Source organism: Megalops cyprinoides, chromosome 16, assembly GCF_013368585.1.
Source record: "Megalops cyprinoides isolate fMegCyp1 chromosome 16, fMegCyp1.pri, whole genome shotgun sequence".
Lineage (NCBI taxonomy): Eukaryota > Metazoa > Chordata > Actinopteri > Elopiformes > Megalopidae > Megalops > Megalops cyprinoides.
Window position 1 is genome coordinate 4255921 of NC_050598.1, and position 25340 is coordinate 4281260.

The 25340-nt window shown below is 43.5% G+C and overlaps 1 protein-coding gene across 1 annotated transcript; it reads right to left on the minus strand.

Moving 5' to 3' along the window:
* Positions 1-7031: 7031 nt before the first annotated feature.
* On the minus strand, positions 7032-24996 carry f8 (coagulation factor VIII, procoagulant component). Its single transcript, XM_036549099.1, has 25 exons — positions 24818-24996; positions 24218-24327; positions 23759-23881; positions 23258-23470; positions 22971-23141; positions 22625-22846; positions 21896-22136; positions 21600-21765; positions 21257-21350; positions 20727-20938; positions 20037-20187; positions 18367-18576; positions 16612-17758; positions 16015-16180; positions 15617-15829; positions 14812-15040; positions 13880-14062; positions 13124-13240; positions 11062-11133; positions 10601-10686; positions 9290-9445; positions 8967-9111; positions 8513-8661; positions 8009-8191; positions 7032-7392 (listed from the first exon to the last, which is right to left on the minus strand). The coding sequence occupies exons 1-25, from the start codon at positions 24961-24963 to the stop codon at positions 7237-7239; spliced, it is 5061 nt and encodes a 1686-aa protein (XP_036404992.1). The 5' UTR covers positions 24964-24996; the 3' UTR covers positions 7032-7236.
* Between the last annotated feature and the right edge of the window lie 344 nt (positions 24997-25340).

Sequence of the window (25340 nt, forward strand, 5' to 3'; positions counted from 1 at the left end):
GGTTTTGACCTTGATGCATGCAGTAACAGGAATTCAGAGAATTGAGGTGTGTGGCTTGACTACATTTAGGGAGGTTGTAGGCAAGTTGTGCAGCTGAGTTCTGAATGAGCTGCAGGGGTTTGGCAGGAAGACGAGCAAGAGGGGAGTTACACAGTAGTCCAGGCATGACAGGACCAGGACCTGAATTAGGAGTTGCATAGAGAGGCAAGGGTGGATCTTTTGGATGTTGTGCAAAAAGAATCTACACACCTGACTCATTGCTGCAATCCTGAAGAAAAGGACAATTAGAAGTGTTATCAGTGAACTTGCTTTTAGCATCTAGGCTGAGGGATGGGTCTTTAAACTGGGAGGACCTAGAGGGGATGTAGAGTCTAAGCCAGGTTTGAAATGTCCTTGAGGCAAACTGAAATGCACACAGAGACCTGTATTTCAGATAGAGGAAAAGAAAGGAAAAGCTGAGAATTACTAAGAGTATCTAGTGTATTTAAAACAGTTAATATGAAATGAGGCTGGCCACTAGATGGGTAGCCAAATGCCTGACTAACTTATTCTTCTATTTGTTGCCTACTGGGGGTTGAACATCACAAACTTTCACGCTCATTTATTTATTTATTTATTTATTTATTTATTTGGCATCTTGTTGAACAGATTTTGGGGTTAAATATAAACGCTAGATGGCACAAAAAAGATGATGTATGCTGTCACACACTACGTAACAACCCCGCTTTCCATCAGCAAGAACACGATCACGCTAATGACAATCAGAATATGAGTTTCAAAAAGTCTGTGATATCAACATGTGTTGAGCGTTTCAAATATTTAATCAGTTACCTGCATTTGTGTGACAGAACTTTACCGCTGTGACAAAGTAATGCAATCACTGGAGACTTTCAGTAACCTTACAAGGCTGTGAAAATTTTGGGTGAGTAACATGCAATACAACTTACGGGACTGTAATATGGCTGGCAGGCCAGTAGTGATTGCAGTGGTCATAGGTTTATGTGTTGTCATTTTCAGAAAGCTTTAAACAGAGATATGATGCAATACTGTGTGAAATACTATGCTACATTCCCGTTTTTCTGTTGTTGTGGGAACATTTACTGAACTGGAAAATGGAAGCTGCAAAACAACTAACTAGGTAGGCTACCAAACACATATGGTTCCATTTTCATATAGTAGCCTGGTTAATAATATACATGCCCTTGCAATTGTTCCTGGCAGTCATCAGCGGTAGGCGCTCACATGTGTCCTAATCTATGAAAATATCAAGTGATAATAGATATTCATCATCATGCGGTAGGCTATGCAATGGTACCACAGTCCGCTTGAGCATCTATCATTAGGCAACATCACAAGCATGTAAGCTTCTAAACGTCAAATGAATGTCACTGATTGACATTGATTCAACATTGTTTCAACCAATCATCTGTTTTCTGTGTTCACTTAGGGCAATAAGTCAGTTGTTATTACATTACATTATTACATCATGTTATGTAATACAACCAAACACTTACTTTATATTTATGAGTACATGTATTATTGTATGTTGCTTTGGTACCATTCTGAATGAGGTTTTTGAGCTTCATGCCCTTATCAGTACATCCAGGATCAGATTCACAATTTAAATGATTGTGTTCATGCTTGTGGTGGGCTGGCTGACTTCTGATGCGTCATAAAGGATAAGGAAGAACACCCAAGGAATTAAGCGATCCGATCCTATCGGGGGCCTGTTTCACGCATGGCTCTAGTGCCATCTATTGGTCATGAGTAGAAATGTCGACATTCTGACATAGTTTCTCAAAGAAAATCGTCATTCTATTGATTTACTGTTGGTTGGTTATTTCAACGCAGCCAATCTATCAGATTTAAAAACAGCATCCAGAGTACATAAACAAGCAATAATCAAAAAGAACATTGCTGGAGACGCTTGTTCGCGAAAACCTGGTGTTTCGTGAGATGTGGTGAGCACCCCCAACGCCATGGTGAGGCTGGTGGTGAGTAATGCAATAAAATCATTGTTCACTGTGTCAGGTTTCAGGAAGAGGGAAGACATAATGCTCACTTTATGGACGTCTGCCGGTATGCCTCTCTGCAGTTGTTAAATTGCACTATTTTTGTCAATTATAAGAGCATTCTGGAAAAATCTCAACAATCCACAGTGGTTCACTGAAATGATTAAAAAGGTGCGGATGCTCATTGTATAAAAAAGTTTTCAGATAACTCAAAATTTTGTTTTTGTCAAAATATTTATATGACTGCATATTTTCACAAAATTTTCACAAAATTTTCACACTCTTTTCACAAAAATCATACAAAATTAAATAATTATTTACAGTAATTACAAGAACTGTAAATGATGACAGCAGTAGGCATATATCTGTAAAGCTAGGACACTTTGCAAAACACAGCTAAGTCAGATCTTCTTACTTTTAACCACATCTTCAGTCATCTTTGAAAAAGATTACAATTAGGTATTTTAAAATTATATGAATCAACCACAGGACTCACTAATGAAACTGCAACTGCAATGCTACACAGCACTCTCAAAGCAAAGCAAGTTCATGACTTAGCTACCAGATTATCTCCTTGCTCTCCAAACATAAAAAGGTATCATCAGTTCTATTAAGAAGGTCAACACGCCAGGCCCAGTGAATCAGCTTCCATTCTGAGGGAGATTACTAGGATGGTATATTAGTATTAACCCTTTAATCTGGAGGGTCTGTGAATAGTATATCAAAATAACAATCCTTCAGTAGAATATTACCCTGTCATGTGCCAGCAAAAACCCATTTTGCTAATTGTCAATAAGAGCTACAGGGCAGCTCTGACAGGCCACGTTAAAACAGGGACCTAAAAACATTCCCTTCAAACAGGAAGCAGAGGACAGCCTACATGTTACGCAATTCCAACTGTGTTGCATGATACCAACGGTGGAACCTGCCCCACCTTCCAGTGTACAACGCCCTTGTAGTCAAGGCCTCGGAGCCCTGAAGAGTGCTGAGCCTATCTTAATACCCCCCCAAACCCCTACCCCACTCTGTGCAAATGCAAGAGCCTAACAACAGGGTTCAGAGCTCCTGAGACAACATGCTCATCCTGAGTGGTAGGCACTAAGGGGACCCCACTAGAATCTCCGGCAGATGCATCGTCCAAGTCTGGTTTGGTGATAGAACTCTCACCCTGTTACAACAGCACAGGGCAGCAGCATGGTGCAGTGAAGTGGGGCCTGTTCCTCGGTGGGAAGCTGCTGTCGTTCCTAAGGGCAAGGCATTTAGACAGTGTTATTAAATATCAGCCTGTGTAAATGGATGCAATGTTAAAATTGCAAGCTGTGTAGGCTGCTTTGGGCACAAAGGTGTCAGGGTGGCCAATGAAGAGCTGGGACATCTACACCCAGTGCCCCTGACTGGTTCTGCATAGAGGATACAGCATGTCTAGGTGGGTGAAAAATATCCTATGTGTTCCTTGCTAAAATGAGACCAAACAGCCGCCACCAGCACAGGGTGGAGGCACTGCTGCCCCCAAAAGGGGCCATCCCTGAACAGGAAGTCCGTCACCAAACCAGATGATGGGAGGTGGACAGGGCACAGCAGGACAGTGTTGGAAAGCACCGGTGAGAGTACAGAATGCACCAGAACGTGTAGGGAGGGTAATCTCACACCTCCCCACTGACTGGCAGGGGAAGCCACAGTGGAATTGTCAGTGCAGGAGGTTGAGGGGGCAGGGCATTGATACAACATGGGTCTGTTTTCATTACAAAAATATTGATCATTTGTTTAGGCTTTCACAGCACAAAATGATGCGCTACATGACATGACTCTGCTTGCTGTGTGATTTGGCAGGGAAAATATTCTTGCATTCCATGGAATTGACTATTGAGTACAGTGATGTGATGCTAGTGATATGAAGCATAAATTTTGTGTATAAAACACCAGCAAAGCTTTCCTGTGGTGCTTTTTTTGATAAGAACAAAAGGTGATACTTCATATTTACAATGCCCTGCCAACATTTATCCCATGATTTTGGTTTAAAAATAAAAATAAATTTAAACCAAACACAGTGTTCTGAAATTTCCTGTCACAGGAACTGATAAGCCAGCCCTTCGCACCTCAGCAGAGGAGATTCAGCCTGCAACAGCACGCACGCAGTTTAACCCCCTGTCTCTCTTGCCTGCTCTCCTTCTCTTTGCCAAGGCTCACATTCAAAATCGATGTGCAAAATCTGACAACAGAGGGCGAATTATTCCATCATTTACACCCAGGCTATAATTCACTGATTCATATGCCAAACATATGGTCCTGAATGAACAATGCCTCAACATGATTGAAAAAAAACCTCATTTTCAGTGGCTTGTCAGAAGAAAATACCAAGAAGAGGATAAGCTGTGAAAACATCCCCCTGAAGTGTTTATAAGAATGAGGGGAGGAGGAAAAGGAAAGTGGAATAACACTTCTCCTGCCAAACACTATAATCTCTCCACACAAAAGGCCAGTTTGCGGGAACTCCCTGAAGTTGGGACAGCAGATGACCGGCCAGTTGGTGATAGCTGGAGAGAAAACACTGATAATCTTGACTTGTCAGAGGGGGATGATGCACAGACCACCCTGCTTCTACTGAAGGGTGACGGAGAGAGAACTGGGGTGCCCCGCGAAGTCACCGACTCTGCCTGGAAGTCTGCACATCAGACAAGTAGTCTCCGTTTTCTGCAAATCAACTTTCGACTGGTGAAACTAGAACCTGTTTTGACCCAGTGCTCTTTTCCCACATTAGTGATGAGTGAGTTAGAGATGAATGAGTGTCAGGTTTTTGATTGGTTTGGCCTTGACAATAATTGGCCTTTGCTGCAAGGTTGCCTAAGTTTTCTGATTTTGAATCTTGGCAGAAGCACTGGAATTGTACATGGGTTTAACACTGTAAATCTTATAGTGTGTCAAGTTCTTACAAGATATAATCATTTCTCTTGTCAGTGCCTAACCTGTAGTCCAACCTGCAGCAGGTCAGGAAAGTACACTCTGAGACAAGCCAGGATTATGAGTAAGGCCACCAACAGTCATTAAAAAATCACTTTTCATCAACATTAGTTGAGAGAGAGCATCCCATTGATATGAGGAAAAAAGTCCTTGTGTTCATAACAAAGTCGTTTTAACAAATATAGGCATAGATTTTGGTGCTGTTACCAAAAATGACGATGTAGTTAGTTTTTTGGTCATGAGAGGTAGTTGCGACTACCACCCCTCACAGTAGGAGGGACAATGTAACAGAGTGCGTGTCCGTCCCATGGACCTTTTTTGCCTTTGGTTTATTGCCTTTGTACAATTAATTGTTTTATTTGATGCTGCTTGTTTATTCTAAAGTGGCTGACTTCCTTTATAAGAAGCAACATTCTTTCAGTAGGGAGAGAGCTGGCCAAGAGTGCAGTAGTGTCTAGAGTAGCTATATAATTGAAGTATTCTCTTTTTGCCTGCCTTAGGCAATTATTGTTTGTATTTTCTTTGTTTTGTCTTCTTGTTGTTTGCACTAGCATTTTTTTCTTTTTTTCCATTAAGTTAGTTTAGGTTTGTTTTTGTTACTTTCACCTGTCACGGGTTTGGGTGAATAAAACACCGTCACAGCACCACCAAACCTTTGGTCTCATCAGTTTGTTTTTTCTATCACCTCTCAGCTATTCCACAATGGACATACGGAGCTAATGGGTCGAAAGGGTGATATTTTTACATAGAGGCCTTCATACATTGTGCCCCCTTTCACAACATAAATCATTTTTCCAGGGGCACAGTCATTTCTGTCACTCCTCTTCCCTACAGCCAAGTCCATCTTAGACCACAGATTAAAAACTCATTTGTTCAACCTGTATCTTGGTTCAACTAAACCCTGAACTTCGAACATTCATACTATACATTCAAACACATTTGATAAGTAAAAGCAATTTATCCTCAAACTCTTTTTTACTGACTATGGCAGAATGCTGTGTGTTATGTAATGACTGCTACTATACAACACTGATGTTTTGGTATCGTCTCTGCCTAACCTTTTTTTGTACACACTGGATAAGAGATTTGTTAAATTAGATTAAATATAAATGATAAGACTCCAATTGACCATATTTGTACAGAGGACAGAGTATTCATTAATCCAGTAATTATGTTAGATTATTGTCATTCAGTGACTTGTTCAGCTGGATATTTAATAAGGCAACTCACTAAGGCTACTTTACTAAGGCCCAAGGGTGCAGCAGCAGTACCCCAGTGGGGAATTGAACCAGCCACCTTTTTTATTACACACCTTGCTCCTTACCACTGTACCACACTGGGCAGGCCAACAATCCTGTGTGACCAAACTGTGATATGGGCAAGGGCCATATAATTTTCAAAAATATATCTCGTCTCATTTGCCTAACATGCATCTTGATGGGGACTATGTTTGGTGAAATATTTTCAGATTTGATTTAAACATACATACTTGTACTTCTACATACTTGAAGAATTATGTGAAATGTAATCACATATCATCATTGTGTAGGAATAATATTCTTTTGTTACACTGGTATGTGAATTATGTCAGTTAAGAAAAAAGTGTTCAGTATCAGAGTATTAAATACAAATCCATATAAATCTGTTCAACAAATAACTTTTTACTTATTTTCTTAATGGTAAAATAATTGTTATCACACATATACAAACATGTTTGAATTAAATACTCTGCTGTGATGAAAAACCCATAAAACAATACAAAAAAGTCCAAGAAAAAAGAACAGGAAGTAGAATTTTACATCTGTAAATCACATGATAAACTCAGATAAATTATATAGTGAGAAACCTACAGTGTTGAGAACAGTGCACATTTAATGCTAAGGTTAAAATATTAATTAATATTTAACATGGTAAACAGTTCATAAACCAAAATGAAACTCCACCCTTTTCACACACACACACACACACACACACACACACACACACACACACACACACATACATGTCACACACTGAGACTGGTATCTAGAATAGTATCTGTAAATGTATGTGGTTAAGTCCCATTGAAGTTAGTGCTCTGTTGTACTTGTGCATTTGATGAAGGAGTCGTTGTGCTGGATAATGAACATAACATATTTGATCATACTCTTTCCCATCACACGTTAAACCTTGGGGTTCTGGTTTGCCATGGGGAGGAGGCCACCCTGCGCCTATCAGCACTGCCCCTCCCAGCCAGCTCCAAGGTCAAGCTGGTGGGGCCTTGGATTCAGAGCCTCTGCTGTGTGTTGCAGCCCAGAAACTCCAGGCGCAAGGCAATGTCGTTGTACCAGCCCTTGGGCTGGATCCGGATGTATCTTGCAAACAGGGGCGGCTCAAACATGTTCAGCATCTCCTCATCATGCTCATTATTTCCTTGGAAGACCTTGAGCGAAATGGAAAACCGATAACGTTGACGTCAGTCACCCCAGAGTGAGATTGCATTTGTTATTCTTGACGTTGCTACAACCCCTCCCGCCACCCCCTCCACCCACAAATTGCGTAACACAATGAATGATGGGCCTACCATTGAAATGTCTTGTCTCTCAAAATTTCTGTTGTTGTCTGGTGAATGGCAAAGCAAACCTTTTTAAATTGAATAAAATAGCTCTCGTGTATTCATGGCTACCAAGTAAGTGCTTAAAGTGTGTGAGCTGTACCTTCTCTCTGTGTGTATCCATGATAATCAAGTAGAAGCTTAAGATGTGTGACCCATACCTACTTTCGGTGAGTATCCATGGTGACCCAACAGTTGCTTAAGATGTGTGAGCCATACCTTCTTTCTGTGTGTACCCATGGTGACCAGATAGGTGCTTAAGATGTGTGAACTGTACCATCTTTCTGTTAGTATCCATGGTGACCAGGTAGGTGCTTAAGATGCTGTACCTTTTCTCTGTGTATATCCACAGTCAGCAGGCAGGTACCTGAGATGCATGAGCTTTCGCTTCTTTCTGCGTGTATCTATGGTAACCAGGTAGGAGCTTGAGACATGTGAGGTGTACCTTCTCTCTCTGCGTCTTCCCCTCCTTCACGCTAGTCCAGGTGCGGCCGTCATTGCTGATGGACACCGTGAACTCGGTCACCATCATGTGGGTCAACATGGACCGGGCTCCCTGGGTGATGACCCCTGTCACTCTCTTTACTTCCTGGAAGTCCACCTGCAGCCACTCATGTGGGTTGTTTGTCTTGGAGGAGAACAGAGCGAGTCATGCGTCACAAAATTCAGCCACTTTGCCTTACATTGCCCCTCTTCTTGCCCCTTAAAAAAGACAACCTGCTGGAACCCCATCAAATGTTAATTAAGGATGAAGACACAATGACATGGCGTGTCAGAGCTTAATGAAGTGCATTCATTTGAGATGACTATGGACATATTTCTGTACCAATGCAGTTACATGACATTAAGGATTAAAGAAGAGCAGGAGGAGGAAAGATCAGAAAGACAATGGACCTCTAAGGACTACCACTGTGCAGAACATCCTTTAGGAGGGGCAGTGCAGTCATACCTTGGGTCTCCACGCGTTTGCAGCACCATCTAAGTTCAACCGTGCCAGATAGGGGCTCCAGGTGAGGAACCAGGTCTGCAGAAAGGAGGAGGCGCTGATGCTGTAGTTGGGAATGAGCATCCTCTCCATCCCCATGGGCAAAGAGCAGCCTGACAATGACCAGGACACGCAAAGCTGTGAGCATGGCCCTGATCAGCGATGGGTGCCCATCCAGATCCATTCAGATCTCCCTCTGATGACCCTCAGGAAGGCCTCCCCGATACGCACAAGTCTCTGATGTGATCTTAAGCTGCAGCTGCTCTGTTCAGCCTTACCAAGATTTGCAGAGTTTTGGAACAATTTGTGGGCAGTCACAGATCAAAGGTAAGTGCAGCTTGGGGAGTGGAAGAATAGCCCACAGTCTCCCCCTCCCCACTGCAATCCAGCTCATAGCAGGCGAACGCCCAGTACTCACTGTTTAAGTCGCAGCCGAAGAGCTCCAGGCGAAGAGTGGGCCGCTTCTGGTAGGTCAGTGGATTCACTCTGATGTAGCGGCCCACTATGGGAGGGGAAAAGTAATTCTCCTTTATCTCTGAGCCATCCAGGTTTCCTTTGAATATCTGAACAGAGAAACACAAGCAGGTGGTCAGCAAGAGCCACAGACAACCTAGGACAATGTGGTAACCAATTCAGCCCTGGATCCCACTAAAGCACCAGCGCTAAGAATGATGGACCTTTGCTCACTGCTCTCAGTTTAATGTGTGCTTTAGTGTCTCTGCCGCTGCCTGAAATGCTCACCTCCTCCCGGTTGGTGCTGTTCCCCTTGTATGTTTTCCAAGTCTCCTGGTCCAAGCTGTAGGAGAGGGTGTACTGCATCACAAAGCTCTCTGACAGTCCATGGCTCGCCCCCTGCGTGTGGATTCCATGGATCAGCGTCGGCCTCAGCAGGTCCACCTGGCGCATGGATGAGAGGAGTGGGCACAACATTTCTTCCCATTGGTCCCCTTACCTCAGCTGTAATGACCTCATCGAACATCATTGTCTCTATCATGGACAGGGAGATGTGGTTTGCTATTTTTTAAAGTAGGAGAACACCCATTAAAAACCTGATATGAAGCAGGTGAACAACTGCTCAACAGTGTTATATTAGGTGTATAAGGTGAAGCGTATGTTGAGAAAAAAACCTATGTCCACTGTGAAATATGGCAAGGGGTCTTTTTTTGCCACTGTGCGTTTTGCATCTATGAATCCTGGAGCGCTTGTTAAGATAGAGAGGCATGCACTCCCACACGTACCAGGACATTTGGCCAACAAACTTAGTTCCCTCTGCCAAGATGCTGAAGCTTGGCTGAAAATGGACATTCCAGCATGACAATAATCCAAAGCATTCATCTATATCTACTAAAAATTGTTACCTAAGCATAAAATGACCATCTCAATGTCCTGACCTCAGTTTTATCTAACATTTGTTAGATTTGAATAACCCAAAGTAAATCTGACAGCATTATAAAACCCTCAAAGTACCAGAATGTCAGAAAACTAAAAAAAGGGTCTTGTAATTGGGCGGCAGTGTAGCATAGTGGTTAAGGAGCAGGACTTGTAACCGAAAGGTTGCCGGTTCAATCCCCGCTGGGACGCTGCTGCTGTACCCTTGGGCAAGGTACTTAACCCACAGTTGCCTCGGTAAATATCCAGCTGTATAAATGGATAACATTGTAAAGAACTGTAACCTATGTAAGTCGCTTTGGATAAAAGCGTCTGCCAAATGAATAAATGTAAATGTAAATGTAATTGGTTGCTACGCCAGAGGAGGATTTTCAAAATCCTAATTACAGGGGTGTGAATAAATATGACCATCATGTTTTCTGGAGTATTTAAAAGTGTCTGTGAGTTTGGATACAACCTGTAAAACTGTCCACCACAGGGGCTGTTTTTGCACCAGCATGTTAATTGGGGCTAATATTATCACACAGACAACATGCAATGGCTAGTATAGCATCTATTACAATTGGTTACAGGGATATGAATCATGCAACACATTGGATATCAAAAGAGTTCATATTGCTTGAATGAGGTATTTCTTATTATTGAAGGTGTAGAAAGCTGTACCTGAATCCAGGACTTCTTACCCATGCCGCTCCAGGCATTGACTGAACCAGACAGTTCCAGCCTGGCAAGTCTGGATTCCCAGTCCCCTAAGGAAAAATGGGATGTGCAGGATATCAGATCACAGACATGATATAAGGCCTTCAGACAGGATCTCAGATCACAGAAAAGATCTTAGATCTAATACAAGATCTTAGATCTCCTTGTCATGTAATGTTTTTATACCCTAGCATTTTGTGTATATCAAATCACCCAGCAACAGCATTTTAAGGACAGGAATAATCATGTACTATGGATGATTTTCTTCTCTTCACACTCACTTTTGAAGACAACGATAAAGCTCTGAGGCCTGAAGGCTGCATGATGACCAAGTAATTAGGGTAACCCTAACCTTAATCCTAATGCTAACAGAGTGAAACATGGGGACAGATCCTTTAAATCCATTAGAATGAGGTGGGGCTTACCGTAGTGACCCGAGTCTGTGATCTGGGAGTCCAGTATTCTTCCCGTCCGCATTCCCAATGGTTCAACACACTCTGCAAGAGAAGGCTTTTCTATTACACACAGTGTGTAACCATCAATGCACACTCTAAAACACAAATCCCACAGGGCCTCTCTGTGTATGTGTGTATAATACCTCATCTGAGTCCAGCTTCACATTCTCAGATTTCCACACAGTGCAGGTATTTGAGGTCAAGGTGCTTTGGACAAGAATATTTTTAAGAAAGCAAGACCTGTGGTGCAAACCTACAACCCCCTTGGTCACAATATCAGTGCCATACATAGTTTCACATATCAGCCAGGTTGATATTGAATGTACGTAAGTAATTCAGATTAAGCGCTTTGCTCAGGGGTGTCAAGGTCAAGTCCCAGCTGGGAATTGGCTAAGTAACCTTCTGGTTTTAAGGCTTGCTCCTTACCGGTCCCCTATGCACCTGCCCCCAACTATACCTATGAGTATAACAGCACCACCCTCAATCCACTTCATCCTGTCACACAGATGGCTGGCAGGAAGGAATACACAAGTAAATGTGATGTTTTTGTCAGCACACTTTAATCAAGTTAAAGTACTGTTAAAGATTAAGTACTGTTCATATAAACAAAATGTAATGAAGAAAAAGTAGCAGCACTTGTCTTAAGTAAAAACTACTGAAGTTAAAGCCATGAACATATGCAGTTCACAGTTCACACACAAACAGAAAATCATAACGTCAACAGAAATGTCATCATTTTACATTTTCTTTGGCAATCTTAGAGAAGGAGCGAAAAATACTGCGACAGTAAGAATTTTATTTCTCTGCTCCCATTTTGAAACTGCAGGCGTCCTGCACTGAACATGCAGAACCTAGTCTATGTGATAAAAATGATTTATGGCTTTAATTTTCTTTTCTGCTTTTTATCCTTTCATCTCTTTCCCACTATTCTTTTCTTCCTCCTCTCTGCCTCTGTCTCTTCTTACCCAATCTCAGCAACAGCTCTCTGAGAAAAACCTCATAGTTCCCTGTAAAACATGCCATGTCAGTTATGCAATAAACCTGCTGCACAGAGAAAGCCCGGTGATTTCTGCATGAGAGGGGAAGCTGTTCACAGTGTTTGCACAGAGGGGGGAAATGCACAGAAAGTGAGCAAACAAACATCTTGGAGAGGACAATGCAGGTAAATGCTTGGAATTGACAAGCAAGTGTTTGCCCCGTGCAGCTCTCTGGACCTTTATGTCACAACAGTAGAGTCTCCCTCCACAGCTGCCACAAACAGGAGATCTCTCACATATTAAGGACGGGAAAGGCTTTGAGGGGAGTTTACCCCTAAGGAGGGTGCCTTTTTGGCAGCAGTGTTGTACCAATCACGAGAAGTGGGATGGCTTGCCGTGAGGCCATCGGAGGCGTTCCCAGTGTGTGAGCCGTATGAGGGACCCCCAGGTTAGGTTGACCCTGGTGTGAGGGACCCCAGAGATGGGTGAAGCACTAGTGAGTGGGGCACCCTGGGATGGGGAAAGTACGGTGGGGGAATGCGCGAGGTACGCCTCGGTGCGTGAAGTGCATAGGCGCGCTTCCCGAAGGGGAGGGCAGTGTGACAGAGCGCTGTAACTACGGCTGAGTATGCGCTCTGACTGCCATTCCAATGAGCCTGGCTCTTTGGCGTTCCAGTCAAGCTGCTGGTTTGGTACCCTGTAGACCCGAGGTTCGAGGCCGGGTGGGGTAACTGCTCTCGCCTTTCGCTACACATGTAATCCAGAATTGCTAGTTCAATGTCTTGTTGTTGTACCTTGGGGATGTTTAACTCTAATTGCCTAAGTAAATATCAAGCTGCATAAGTAGATAACATATAAAAACATGTAAGCTTTGTAAGTTGCCCTGGATAAGAAGTAAAGGTAAAAACCAAAGCCATGACAAATTATTGAAGCAAAAGTACAGATTTGCCAATGAAAATACACAGAGAAATCTTCCCTAGCAAAGGAACTAGCACCGCAGCATTTGAACAAGGAGATTCAGTGCTGTGTGTCATGGTTGGTCAGCAGATACATACTTGGGTCATAAACCAGGAGCTTAGCCCTCATTCCAGACAGCTGGTGCTCTCCGATGGAGCATTCCACCATCCAGGTGCCCACCATGGCCGGCCTCATCTCTATGGTGGCAAACACACCTGCATGGGGGAAGATTCAGCATGAGGTCACCAACAACAAACTGAACAGACAACAGGGCTGTTTGCTTCATGCCTCTGTGTACTCATTCCAGGCTGTCAGTGTGTCCTAATTGTCTGGTAATGAATGACTACCCCCCAACCCCCCGGCCCATGAAGCATAGGGGCAGGAGGCAGCAGCATTAGTTCTCATCCACATGAGGTTGAATTGGGTCCCTGTTTTTGGGGTGAGTGTAGAGCTGCTTCCAGTGGCCTACTTTTCCTAACCTGTGTGCAGCTATGACCGAAGCCTCAGCAAATTGTTGAAGCTAATGAGCCTGTTGGCATCAGCCAGTATCTCAACTGTTGTGGCTGAAGGCCCCACTGTAATGTTAAAACGCTATTTGCCCCACAGAAATGTTAAAGAACTAAAGCTCTACACTAATAACAAAGGAATTTTAGCTCCACTGTAGTTCTGAAGGTTTATTAGGTACACTGTAATACTAATGGACTGATAGCTCTAGCTCTACTAATGACTGATAGCTCTGCTGTAATCATAAAGGACTTTCAGCTTCGCTGTAATGCAAAAGGATTGATAGCTCCACTGTAATGCTCAAGGACAGATAGCTGTACTGTAACACTAAAGGCGGCATGCTGTTTTACCGGGATACAGGTTATAGACACCCATGCGGTGTTCCTGGTCTCTGCGTACAGTGAAGGGCAGGCCATGGAAGTGGACAGCATGGAACTCCCCATGGCTGCCCATGTTCAGCAGGTGCCAGCGGATCACATGGTGCTGTGGCACCAGCAGCCCTGGCAGGGTCTCCGCCACATAGCCATTGATCGCTGATAAGACAAGGGAGACAGGAAGTCTCACTAAATATTAAGACTATAATAACTATAATAACAATAACTATAATACGAAATATATTAGAGATGAATCGGTATGAAAATTTAATATCACAATTACAGTGACCAAAAGTATCGCGGTTATCAGTATTATCGCGGTATTGTTAAAATGTGCTGAAAATGTTCAAAAAGTACTGATATACAAACTGAAATCATTTCACCAAGTTTGATATTGAAAACGACAAATAAAAGTAGCAGCACTATGCACTTTTTGCTTGCATAAACATTAAAATAATAACATAGCCAATACCAAGAAAACATTATTTAACTTGTTTTTCAAAGCGGTAATGTTTTAATGATAATTAAAATTTGAAACGGTAATACTAACCGTTGCGGTTCACCGTGAAACCGGTAAGCATTTCATCCTGTCACAGTATTTAACGTGATTTTTATTACCGCGGTAATCAACCGCAGTTTTAATGATAAAATTAAAGATTTAAATGATTAAAATTTGAAACGGTAATACTAACCGTCAGGAATTTTACTTTGGTTTTGAATTTTATTTTGGTTTACTGTGAAACCGGTAACCGTTTAAAAATGCCACCTTGCTCACAGTTAACAATATACAAACCAAATTCGCACATCAGTTATAACACCTTACAGGGTCCATTAGGCTTTCAAGAGCCCATTTGAGATACAAAGACTCACGAGCAGTCAAATAGACATGCACACCACAGGGGCCTTACCGGAAAACTTGTTGTTGATATCAAACCAGGAGTCGTTCTTAGTGATGCGGCAGGGTGGGGTGCAGAACATCTTCATGTTCTCCTCCAGGTACCAGCTCTTGGTCTCGTCAAACACGGTAAACAGCAGGGCAAAATCCTGCACCCCAGGCTGGGTGTTGAGGGAGTGATGGAGCGTGCCAGGCTTACACACGAGCAGCGGGCCGATCAGTCCAGAGTTGATATCCCTCTCCTGTGACACACATGCCCCCCACACACACACGTTACTTGAATTATCATGTTTAGATGAGAGCTTGACAAAAGGTTAGGCTTCAGATCATACACTCCTGAGTCTCATAGTTTGGTTTGGATCCTGGTTCTGGTATTGATGGTTATTTTTAATTCTGTCTGGTACTCCAAAAAAGTAAAAAATAGATTTTGATACTAGACTGAGCTAGACCACACACTTCCTACACAGTAAAGTAATTCTGTAACACAAAAGCCATTCACACACCTGAGTACACAGAATTGACATGTACATTTGTAAATTTCAGAGAGATGGACTGAGCATAGGGGGTTACGGTGTATGTTTGCACATTCTTTGAGAGATAGAGTGATCTGTCAATCAGAAAGATTGACTGATCTGATCTGTGGGGGTTTCCATACAGTTTTGTTGATGTCAAAAACACAGTCTGACCTGGGTACAGAGGAATACAATTACATTTACAGATTTTAGAAACAGACCTACAGACCTGATCTACGCACAGGTGATTACTGTGTTCATTTGTAGATTTTAGAGAGGCAGACTGATCTGGGCACAGGAGATTACCGTGTCGAGGTTTGAGTAGTATGCCCCGGCCTTGCAGTCAGACTCTTTCTGGGAGGGGCCTTGTCTCTTTGTGATCTTCCACTTGTATACGCGAACCTGGTTGGGTTTCACAGCATCCTCAGGTGCTTTCCCAAATGCCTCACCTTGAGTCCGATCAAAAATCCCATGCAGGTGGAAGGAGTATGGTCGGGAGGCAAGATTCTTAAAGGTAACCTTGAAACAAATAGCACTGGTATCAAATTTTGAAGGATCCTTTAGCTGAATAGACAAACTGCAGATCCTGCAAGTCAACAATCCTTAATTATCCCATTGCCTTCATTAATATTCAGCCAAACAATATCTGCAGATGTTATCTGAGTTAAGCAGCGTGCAGTGGAGAGGTGGCTCTACAAACTCACGATGATGATGTCGTTGATCTCTGCCCGAATCAGAGGCCCCATGATTCCCAGGTGCTCCTCAAGCTCTCCACGTTTGGCAGCTTCTTGGAAGTCCTTGCTCAGGTAAGCCCGGAACACCACCTTCTTGTACTGTGGGAAATACTTCCTCATTCCCAGCCTCATCTCCCTGAGGACAAAAGCACCACCACTGTTATCAGAGGGTGTCTTCAGGTGCCTGTTTGCAAAATGGGACCCTTGAAGACATCTTCTTCTGAAATGTCCCAAATTTCATCTGACTAAAACCAATACAATACCAGTTGACTGATTTGACTAATTAAACCTTGACTGCGCTGAGTCATGAGAATGAAGTGGGCACCAATTTGAGGATAAACGCTCCTCCACTGACATCACCTGAGTGACTCACAGGTGCCCAACGAATTGCTGAGTGCCTGAGAGCAGAGAGACCAAGAAACCCTGTTCAACCTTCCTACCCCTTATAACCAGCAGAAGGAAGCCAATTTGTACCACAGCCATTGGTTCCCAGTCAGTGAATGGCATGGATAGTTTTGTACTCTGGCCTTAAGGCCTCAAAGCCTACTTTATTTGCTGAATCCTTACCTGGGTTTTATGAGCTGCTGTGGTTTTTTAATGCCATAGTCCCACATGACCTCCTCTGCAGCAATGTAGTAATTGCGATATCTCCCATCTGTGGATCGACCCTTAAAATCACTGTCAAAGTCAAGGGACGTGAGAGTGCTGTTTCCTTCATCGCTGTAGTCGTCATACTCCAGGGTCAGGCCCCTTCTGGTGAAATTGCCATGGTCTGACACATTGAGCTGAGGATCCAGCACCTGCAGGTTTAGAGGCTGTCTCTCCTGGTCATTGTAACCGTACTCCGTTTGATCTGGACTACTTTGCGTCTTATCAAAATGGCTGAAATCCTCCCCCTCTGAATCAGAGCTCACTTTCAGCACCTGGTTCTCTGCCTCCCCGTCATTGTCCTCTCCTCTCGTGTCCCTCCTCTGCACTCTCCTTCTGTGGAGCCTGTCAAGAAAGCTTCCACCCATGACAGGTGTCAGCAATGTGGAAAGAATTCTTTGCTGCTGCCCAAAGTCGCTGGCAGGTTGCACACCTGTCCGGAGGCCTTTCTTTTCAAAGGTTGTAGGGTTCCCCTCTTGCTTCTTCTGTGATATATCCTCCCCCATGTCTAATCCTTCAGTTCCCTCAGGATGTACAGGATGGAGGGACCGCTTCCGCTTCTCTGATGGTGGAAGAGCCGTGGACCTCCTCTTGTGTCTTTCCTTGCATTCCGCTCCACACGGGGGTTTCCTCAATGACTCAGTGGACCTTGAAGTGCGCGTGTCACCTGGAGCTGGCCCTGTGCTATTCTCTGTTGAGCTTCCCCCCGCAGCCCTCTCCAGCTCTCGCAGGATGTCGGTGGGGATGTCCCCCTGCGAGGGTGCGCCTGTCCCCCTGCTGAGGGTGATCCTCTTCAGCACACAGGTGGGCTGGCCGTCACGCTCGGTGACGTTACCTGCCACCGCCGCTGCCCCCAGAGTGCGGTTCCCTGCCGGTGGCTTGCACACCCTGACAGTCACGGTCCTGTTCTGCCCACCATAGCCTCTAGGCTCGAAGAGTTCTTCGAAGTTGATGTAGTCGTCCGAGTCCACCAGGGGCACCTTCTGCTGGCGATACATCACTGTGTACCTGGCACTCATGCCCCTCTTCTTAAGGCTCGAGTCCAAGGCGCTGATCTCCCACTCCCCTGGGGGAACAATTAAAGTGCAGTTACAGAATACAGCTCATCTGATAACCATGCAAAGGATGTTCTCAGGTAAATCTTCACAGAGCAAGGACAACCTGTGGAATATTATCAGCACTGGAAAAAGAATGATTTAAATATTTTTGGACATGCTACATCTTTAACTGCATTTGCCATCATATACCTGTCAGGTACACCTTGATGGTTGTGTACACCTATCTAAGAGTTACTGCATATATTTTCTGCTCAGAAGTAGTTTCTTAAGTATCTGAGTATTACTGTGCGCATGAGGAAATAGTGGAGAGTACTATCACATGCAAAGCAAGTTTGCAGTGGTTTCAGCTCACAAGGTGTCATTTAGGAGCCGTTGACACAAGAGGAAAGCAGATTTCCCATTTATAACGTATAGGGGAAGCCCAATGCCCATTGCAACAGTAAATGTTTACCTTCAAGTGAGGCAATATCAAAGCCAAACTATTTCTTCTTCCTGTGAGTATTTTGTGACAGCCAGATCAGTGGAAGGTAGTACACAATCTGACTGAGGAGAATGTCTTGAGAGTGCAGTGGTAAGGCAGAGGTAAAATGGAAGACAGTAGAGAGGCTGACCGTACCGAGTGTCTCCATCTCCATGCTTACTGTCTCCCCACTCATGGGAAACAGGGTAAGAACCGTTTCATACACATTGTCGCGCTCGAAGGTGTTTCCCGTGAAGTAGACGGACAGGAAGTTGCTCTGGGTCCCCACGTTCATCACGTGCCAGAAAGTGACGTCGTTCTGGTAGGCCTCAAAGCGGTAGTTGTTGTACATGTACCCATTGATGTCTAGGACACAAACATGGTCAACATGTAACTGGTTAGACTGGCCCTGTGCTAAAATGCACTGCCATAGATAGACTCTGTGGCAGACAGATTCATTTACATTTAGTTGTCACAAAGCAGCTTTACACTGTTCCAAGGCCTGAGACCCCCTGAGAGCAAGCCTAAAGCAACAGTGGCATGAAAAAACTCCCCAATTAACAGGAAGAAACCTTGAGCAGAACCCAGCTCAGAGGGGGAGCCCATCTGCGCTTCTGGCCGGCACTGGGCAGGTAGAATTAGAGAGAAAACTTAAAGTTGTACAATGGACTTTAAGACATTTGAGTTTGATAGACAGCAGTAGTTTAAAATATGCCTCATATATCATAAGTATAGTAAAATAAAAGTAATAAAAAACCTTCAGCTGGATATTATTGTATATGAAAAAAAAATGTACCAAAATTGTAGCTAAATGCAACAATTGATTTAAATCAAAGTATTTTTGACTGTAATGAATGAGAATGTAATAATGGCATAGCACTGAATTACTACAGCACACCATCAAGACTGCAGAAAGGATCATTGCAGCTAACCTGCCCACACTCCGAGATCTTTTCTCTACCAGAGCCAGGAAACAGGCAAAATCATTGCTGACCCCTTGCATCCTGGCTACCACATATTTGAACTCCTTCCCTCTGGCAGGAGCTTCAGATCTCTACCCACCAAAACAAGCAGACACCGGAATATCTTCTTCCCACATGCCATCACACTCTTGAACTGTTAAACCAGCAAGGTTACAACCGTGTCTCTGTTACTGCGTGTTCACAGTGCAAGTATACAGAGTATAACTATGGTTGTACATATCCATAGCCTGCACTCATGTACACTTTAACTTATTACAGCACTAGTTGTTAACGTATTGTACATTAACTGTTCATATTTATTTTTATATACCTCATTCATTCCACTCTTATTCCATGTTTGTGTCCTGTACTACTGTTGTTGTTTGTTGTATCACTACTGTTGTTTGGCATTTGTTGTTGTGAAATTGACGTAGTATGTAAGCACTACGAGAGACACTAGAACTGGAGTCAAATTCCTTGTATGTGTAAAAGCATGCTTGGCCAATAAAGTCTGATTCTGATTCTTATTCTGATTTATTAATGGAATTTGTTTAATATGTCTGATGATATTCAGGTTGAGACAGTATGGCTCAGAGTGCTTAATTGAAAATTATGTTACCTTTTTCTTAGCAGACGCTCTTATCCACAGCGATTTACACAGCTCACAATCTTTATGTGTTATACATTAACACACATGGATATTTATTGAGGAGTGTCAGGTTAAGTACCTTGCCCCACTTGGGAATCAAACTAGCAGCCTTTCAGCTATGAGCCCTGCTTCTTACCATTGTGCCACATTGTTGTCCTGTTGCATTACATTGCATAAAGTCTTTAAAAACATGCAAAAAAAAGATGTATGCTTACTGTACATCACATTGGAGTTGTAGAACTCAGCGTCACTGGGGTCCACTGAGGATGGTTTCTCAGTGTATTTCTGGATGTTTTCATTGATGTACCAGCTTTTGTTTTCATCAAAAACAGCAAACATCAAATGCTTCTCTTCATCTGACATTAACTGATAGGAAAGAAAGAACGGAACATGAATTTGATGACAGAAACATATCATTCATCATGACATACGGTCAAATCAGTTATAAAAGCAGCATTGCTATGCATGTGCGTGAGGAACTCTACTCCAGTGGAGTTTTTAGTTGGTTCAGTGCATATATTTCCTATTTGACAATTGTCGCACACACTCAAAACTAGCAAAGAGAAAAGAAACATCTTACAGTCAATCCTGAAGGCTTTAAACTTTTCTCCAATTAAAATCATGATGTATTTTTTCTCCATAAAAGCATGATTCTGATGGGAGGCATGATTCTGTCTGCACACTATGCAAAATCACATTTCTCACTGGCAGGAGGAGAGTACATGTTTGTCTGCACCCTCCCAGATTGTCACTGGGGGTTGCAGCAATGGGTGGCATTTATATGCCACAACTGGGACTCCATATTGGGAGAAAATGGACAAAAACCAATGGGCGTTCCAAATTAAAGCAAGTCCTCCATGTGCTACTTGCAAATAGATTGATCTGGGTAAAAACACGTTCCCTACCACATTGCCCCTTTTATCCAGTGTCTTCCTGTAGCATATAACCAAGGGCCCCACAAGACCTGAAGCCAAGTCTCGGACTGGATCAATGGTGCTCTGGTAGATCCGTGTGAGACACCGTGGGTCCGTTTTGGTGGGGCCATCCTCCTGGGTGATCTTCCACAGGTATGCAAAAGTCTCGTTCGGCTGCACAGCAACATTCCTCAGATCACGCCCTTTCAGTGGGTACAGGACCAAAGCAGGATAAGCATCAAAGGGAGTTATGGACTGTGGTACTTTCAGGCTTTTACTTAAACTACTTACTCTAAAATAGCATCACACCAACCACAGCTGCAGATCAACACCTGCTACTTCAGTTATGCGCTGCATAACATTCAGTAAATGTGTTGCTTTCTCCTCAGTAAATGCTTTATATACCTCTCAGAATGTTTGTTGCTTATTTTTCAGTAAGTGTATTGCTAGCTGTTTAGTAAATGTTTTACATACCCCTTCAGTAAATTTGTGGCTTATTTTTCATTGAATGTGTTACTTACCCTTGAGTGCTGCTTTGCTCGCCAGTGGCTGAATGCTGGTGAGCCCATTCGGGTAGATGTTGAAAGGCCGGCTTGCCCGATTCATTAACACTATCTAGGAACCATTTAGAAGAGTGTGTTTAAACTTAAGAGGTTTACTTTGTCCTGAAACATTTTTTCAGTGCCATCATCATCATCATAATTTTCATCTACATCACATGCCATGAGTCTGTGGGTCACAGCCTGACTGTATAAGTTTAGCTCCATTTTTGCTACAATTTTGGTACATAATAATATCCAGCTTAGCTCAGTGGCCTCACATTCCTTCTCATTATTTCCTCCATTGTTTCACAGCTCTCTTTACCTCAAACTGATCTTCCACTTCTCCACGCAGCACTGGCCCCATCATTCCTCTGCCCACCGATGTTCGCTGGGTGAAACTGCGGTCTGTGTATTCCACATACACTGCTTTCTTGTACACCTTCCCAATGCGCTGCGGACCCTGATGCAGGTATTCTGAAGACAGTTCCCTGAAAAACGCAACAACACAGGAAGCATGAGCATCAGATCACATGAGCAAGGTCCACAAAGTAGCAGACATCAGCAGCACGAGGAGGGGTTCTGAAGCCCTCCCCCTCTCCCTCTGTCTCCCCCACCTACATGTCCCTCTCGCTGAGCTCCGGTGCATAGTCCCAGGCAATTTCCTCAATGGCAATGTAGTGCTTCCACAGCTTGGGGCCGAGCTTCACGGACCGCATCCCTGGCACAGGTTTCACATTGATGGAGGTAACCAGGTCATCCATGTAGTCCATGTCGTAGTCATTGCCCTTGTTGTACCTCTTGTCTGGTGGCGGTGCTGGCTCAGGGCAGTTCTCCACAATGAAGAATGCATTCATTCCAGCTGGGAGAGACCAGATATCAAAGTTCAATGCAGGAGAAGAATTTTCAGGCAATCCCCGTGCAATTAACGAAACCTATACAAAACATTCTCATCCATGACTATAATCATCCTTGTCATAATTTCCTTTCCACATCAGCTGTTCACAGAATCCCTCCTCCAGCCCTTCTTCCCCTTTTCCTTTTATGATGTCCAAATGTTTAATTTGGGTCAACAACCTCAGCTTGTGGCCAAGTGGCTAGTATGACAGTATGGCATTAACCCCTTTGTTGAACATCAAGCCAAATGTAAGTATACCTGTACCCACATGAATTGCAACCTAGAGCTTTGCCTGTATGGAAATTCATATCTTCTGAATTGTATATTAGCTCCATTCACCTCAGAGATATGTATTGCTGGTACCACAAAGCTTCTTTTCCAGTTAGTGTTCTAGACCTACAACACCACAATGCTCCTTGAGCACCGGGTGAGAACAGCGACATGGCCTTTACCTTGCTGGTGAGCGTGGATCTGGCAGGAAATGAAGAACTTTCCAGCAGCCACAGTCCTCATCTCTGCCGTGACCAACGACATGGGCGTCACCTCCAGGGACACCTTCCTGTGGTTCTGCACCTGAAACGTGTGGTCCTGGAAGCGGATGGAATGGATCTCTGAGGAAGAACCCATCCCAATCATGTGCCAGAGCACAGTTTTCTTCTGGCACATTTTCAGGCCTAAATATATATGGTGGAAACAGAGCTATTACAATTTCATACTCAGCATAACACCGGGAACACATTTAAAAGACAGCTTATGCATCCTGAGCTTTAGGTCACACCAAGACAGAGGGAAGTGGACCTGGTAAAGTTGAGTTGACAAATCCATTGACGGTGTGGTACTGCTTCTTCGCCCGGCCCTTTTGGAATTTGTCCCGCAGCATGCCCTCTTCTCCGTACCAGCTCTTTGTTTCATCAAACACAGCGAAGAACAGGATGAACTCTGGTGTTTGCGGCTGGTTCTTCATGGACCCTGGGTGAGTGAAATCAGGTCAGAGCACTGAGGCTCCCTTGCTGAGGGAGAAGCAGAGCTGCTCTGCTCTAGAGGAAGTGCCACACAGGAAGTGGCCACGCTGCCGAGCGACCAACCTGCTTTGCAGATGAGGAGAGCCCCGATGAGTCCAGAGTTGAAATCCCTGACAATGTCTACCTGGGAGGCGTACGAGTAGGTGAGGCAGTCTGGGTCCATCACAGTGGGCCCATTGGCTGGCTGGATGTCCCACACATAGCGGTAGTAGCCTCCTGGAGCGACCGCGTCATCCTCTTTCTCCTGGGAGGATGTGGCATCCTCGTAGCCAGCGCCTGAATGACAGCCATGACCAATACACTTTTTGACTTGTACAAGAGTTATTGCCTCTCATGCAATCAGCAATCAGGGTTTGCAAGTTTACTGTCACTGTTCTGTTGAGAACCTCAGCTTCTCAGCCTGAGGAAGTTTTAGTTAAGGCATTTTTTTCATGATGAATATTGTAACTATTATTTGTGAAAATTTGTATTATTTTCAGATATAATAATGATTCATTTTTAAGGATTGATGGTGTTGAAATACCAACCTAGAACATCTAATTAAATGTGTCATGAATGCCTTACCTTCAGATTGCTTCCAGTAGGAGATACCAATGGGACAGATGGTGAAGGGGAGGGAGGCGAAATTTTTGAAATGAACCACAACTCTGTCATTGACTTCTGCTCTTATTGTTGGACCTTGAATACCTACAACACAAAAAAAAAACCCATAGGTTTCCTTCGGCAGTATAATCCTCATGCAACCCCACATTCTTCAAAATACTTGAACAAAACCTGCTTGATGTAAGTAAATTATCCTTTTTGTTTTTTTACTCCTTTCAACATCATAATATCATGCTATGAAGCAGACAAAAAAGCTGCACTGGAAAAGGCCTTGAAAAGTCAACACTACTGATACAGTGTCGACCAGATTGAAAGCACCAAGAAACAGCAACCAGAGCCTGTCAGTTGTATGGATGTGCTTTTTTAATGCTGAGGACACTGAAAGTTAAATGTTACAGTAAGTACCACCATTCTACTGACCCATCCATGGTGATTTTGGTTTTGGAGTTGAGAATGTGGCATCTGTGTATTCCCAGTAAATAGCTTTCATGTAGAAATGAGAGTCATCCTTGGGTGATGAGATTGTCCTTCTGGAAATGGATGAACACAGAGCAACTAAGTTGGTGCGAACATTGCATGCTGTCCCTGTGGACACTCCATATGAAAATGTTTACAAATGAATGATGCCAAATGTGCTATTGGTGACATTCAACATCCCTGAGCAAATTAATCTTGGGAACTAATTCACTAACTTTACAATCAATTACAAGTACAATGTATAGTCCACAAGGACCTTTGAAACTTGAATTAATAGTAAACTTAGAAGACAGTTGCACTGTATTATATGGTATGTGCTCTGTTGGAAGGTGAGTAAATGTGTTGGAATGAATCTCTCTGGTGAAGAGCGCACTAAATGCACACCAAAACAAATTGTGCATGTGCAGTTTGTCTGTGATTTAGGCATGAGTGATGAATCTGCTTACACCAAACTGCTACAGAAGGCCTGGGAAAAAAAGATCAGGTCATCAGGTTTCAGAGAAATCTGAACAAGAAGGAGGAGAAAAACAACAACCTCCATACCTTTGTGGCAGAGGGGCGTCCAGGCTTTCCTGGCGGAGGTAATCCCACCCAGACTCCACTGCTGCAATGTAGAACTCCCTGGTGATGGCCAGAGACTCCCTCACACACACGCTGAGGAGGAGAAATGAGAACAGTGCCGACTTCATCGCACGTCTCTCAAAACCTTCCTCCACACCGCTGGTCTGTACTCACTCACTGTAGCTCAGCGTGCTGAAGAAAGTATTTAAAGGGCTGTCCAAATATTACGCAAGAGTTAAACAACTCCAATTAGTCAGCCAGAAAACTGAAAGGGGGAAAATGATAAGGAAATGACAGGCGGAAACAGAGAGAAAGGGAGAGAGAGTGAGAGGGAGACAGGGAAATTTCTGTTTCTGTTGGACAAAGCACAATGACTTGTGTATGTGCCTATTGTTGTGAGAAATGACAATCTAGGTCATCAAATCCTCAAAAGATCAACATTCAGGACTTAAATGCATATGATTAATGCACATATTTATTAGTGTAATAATACAAACATAGAATG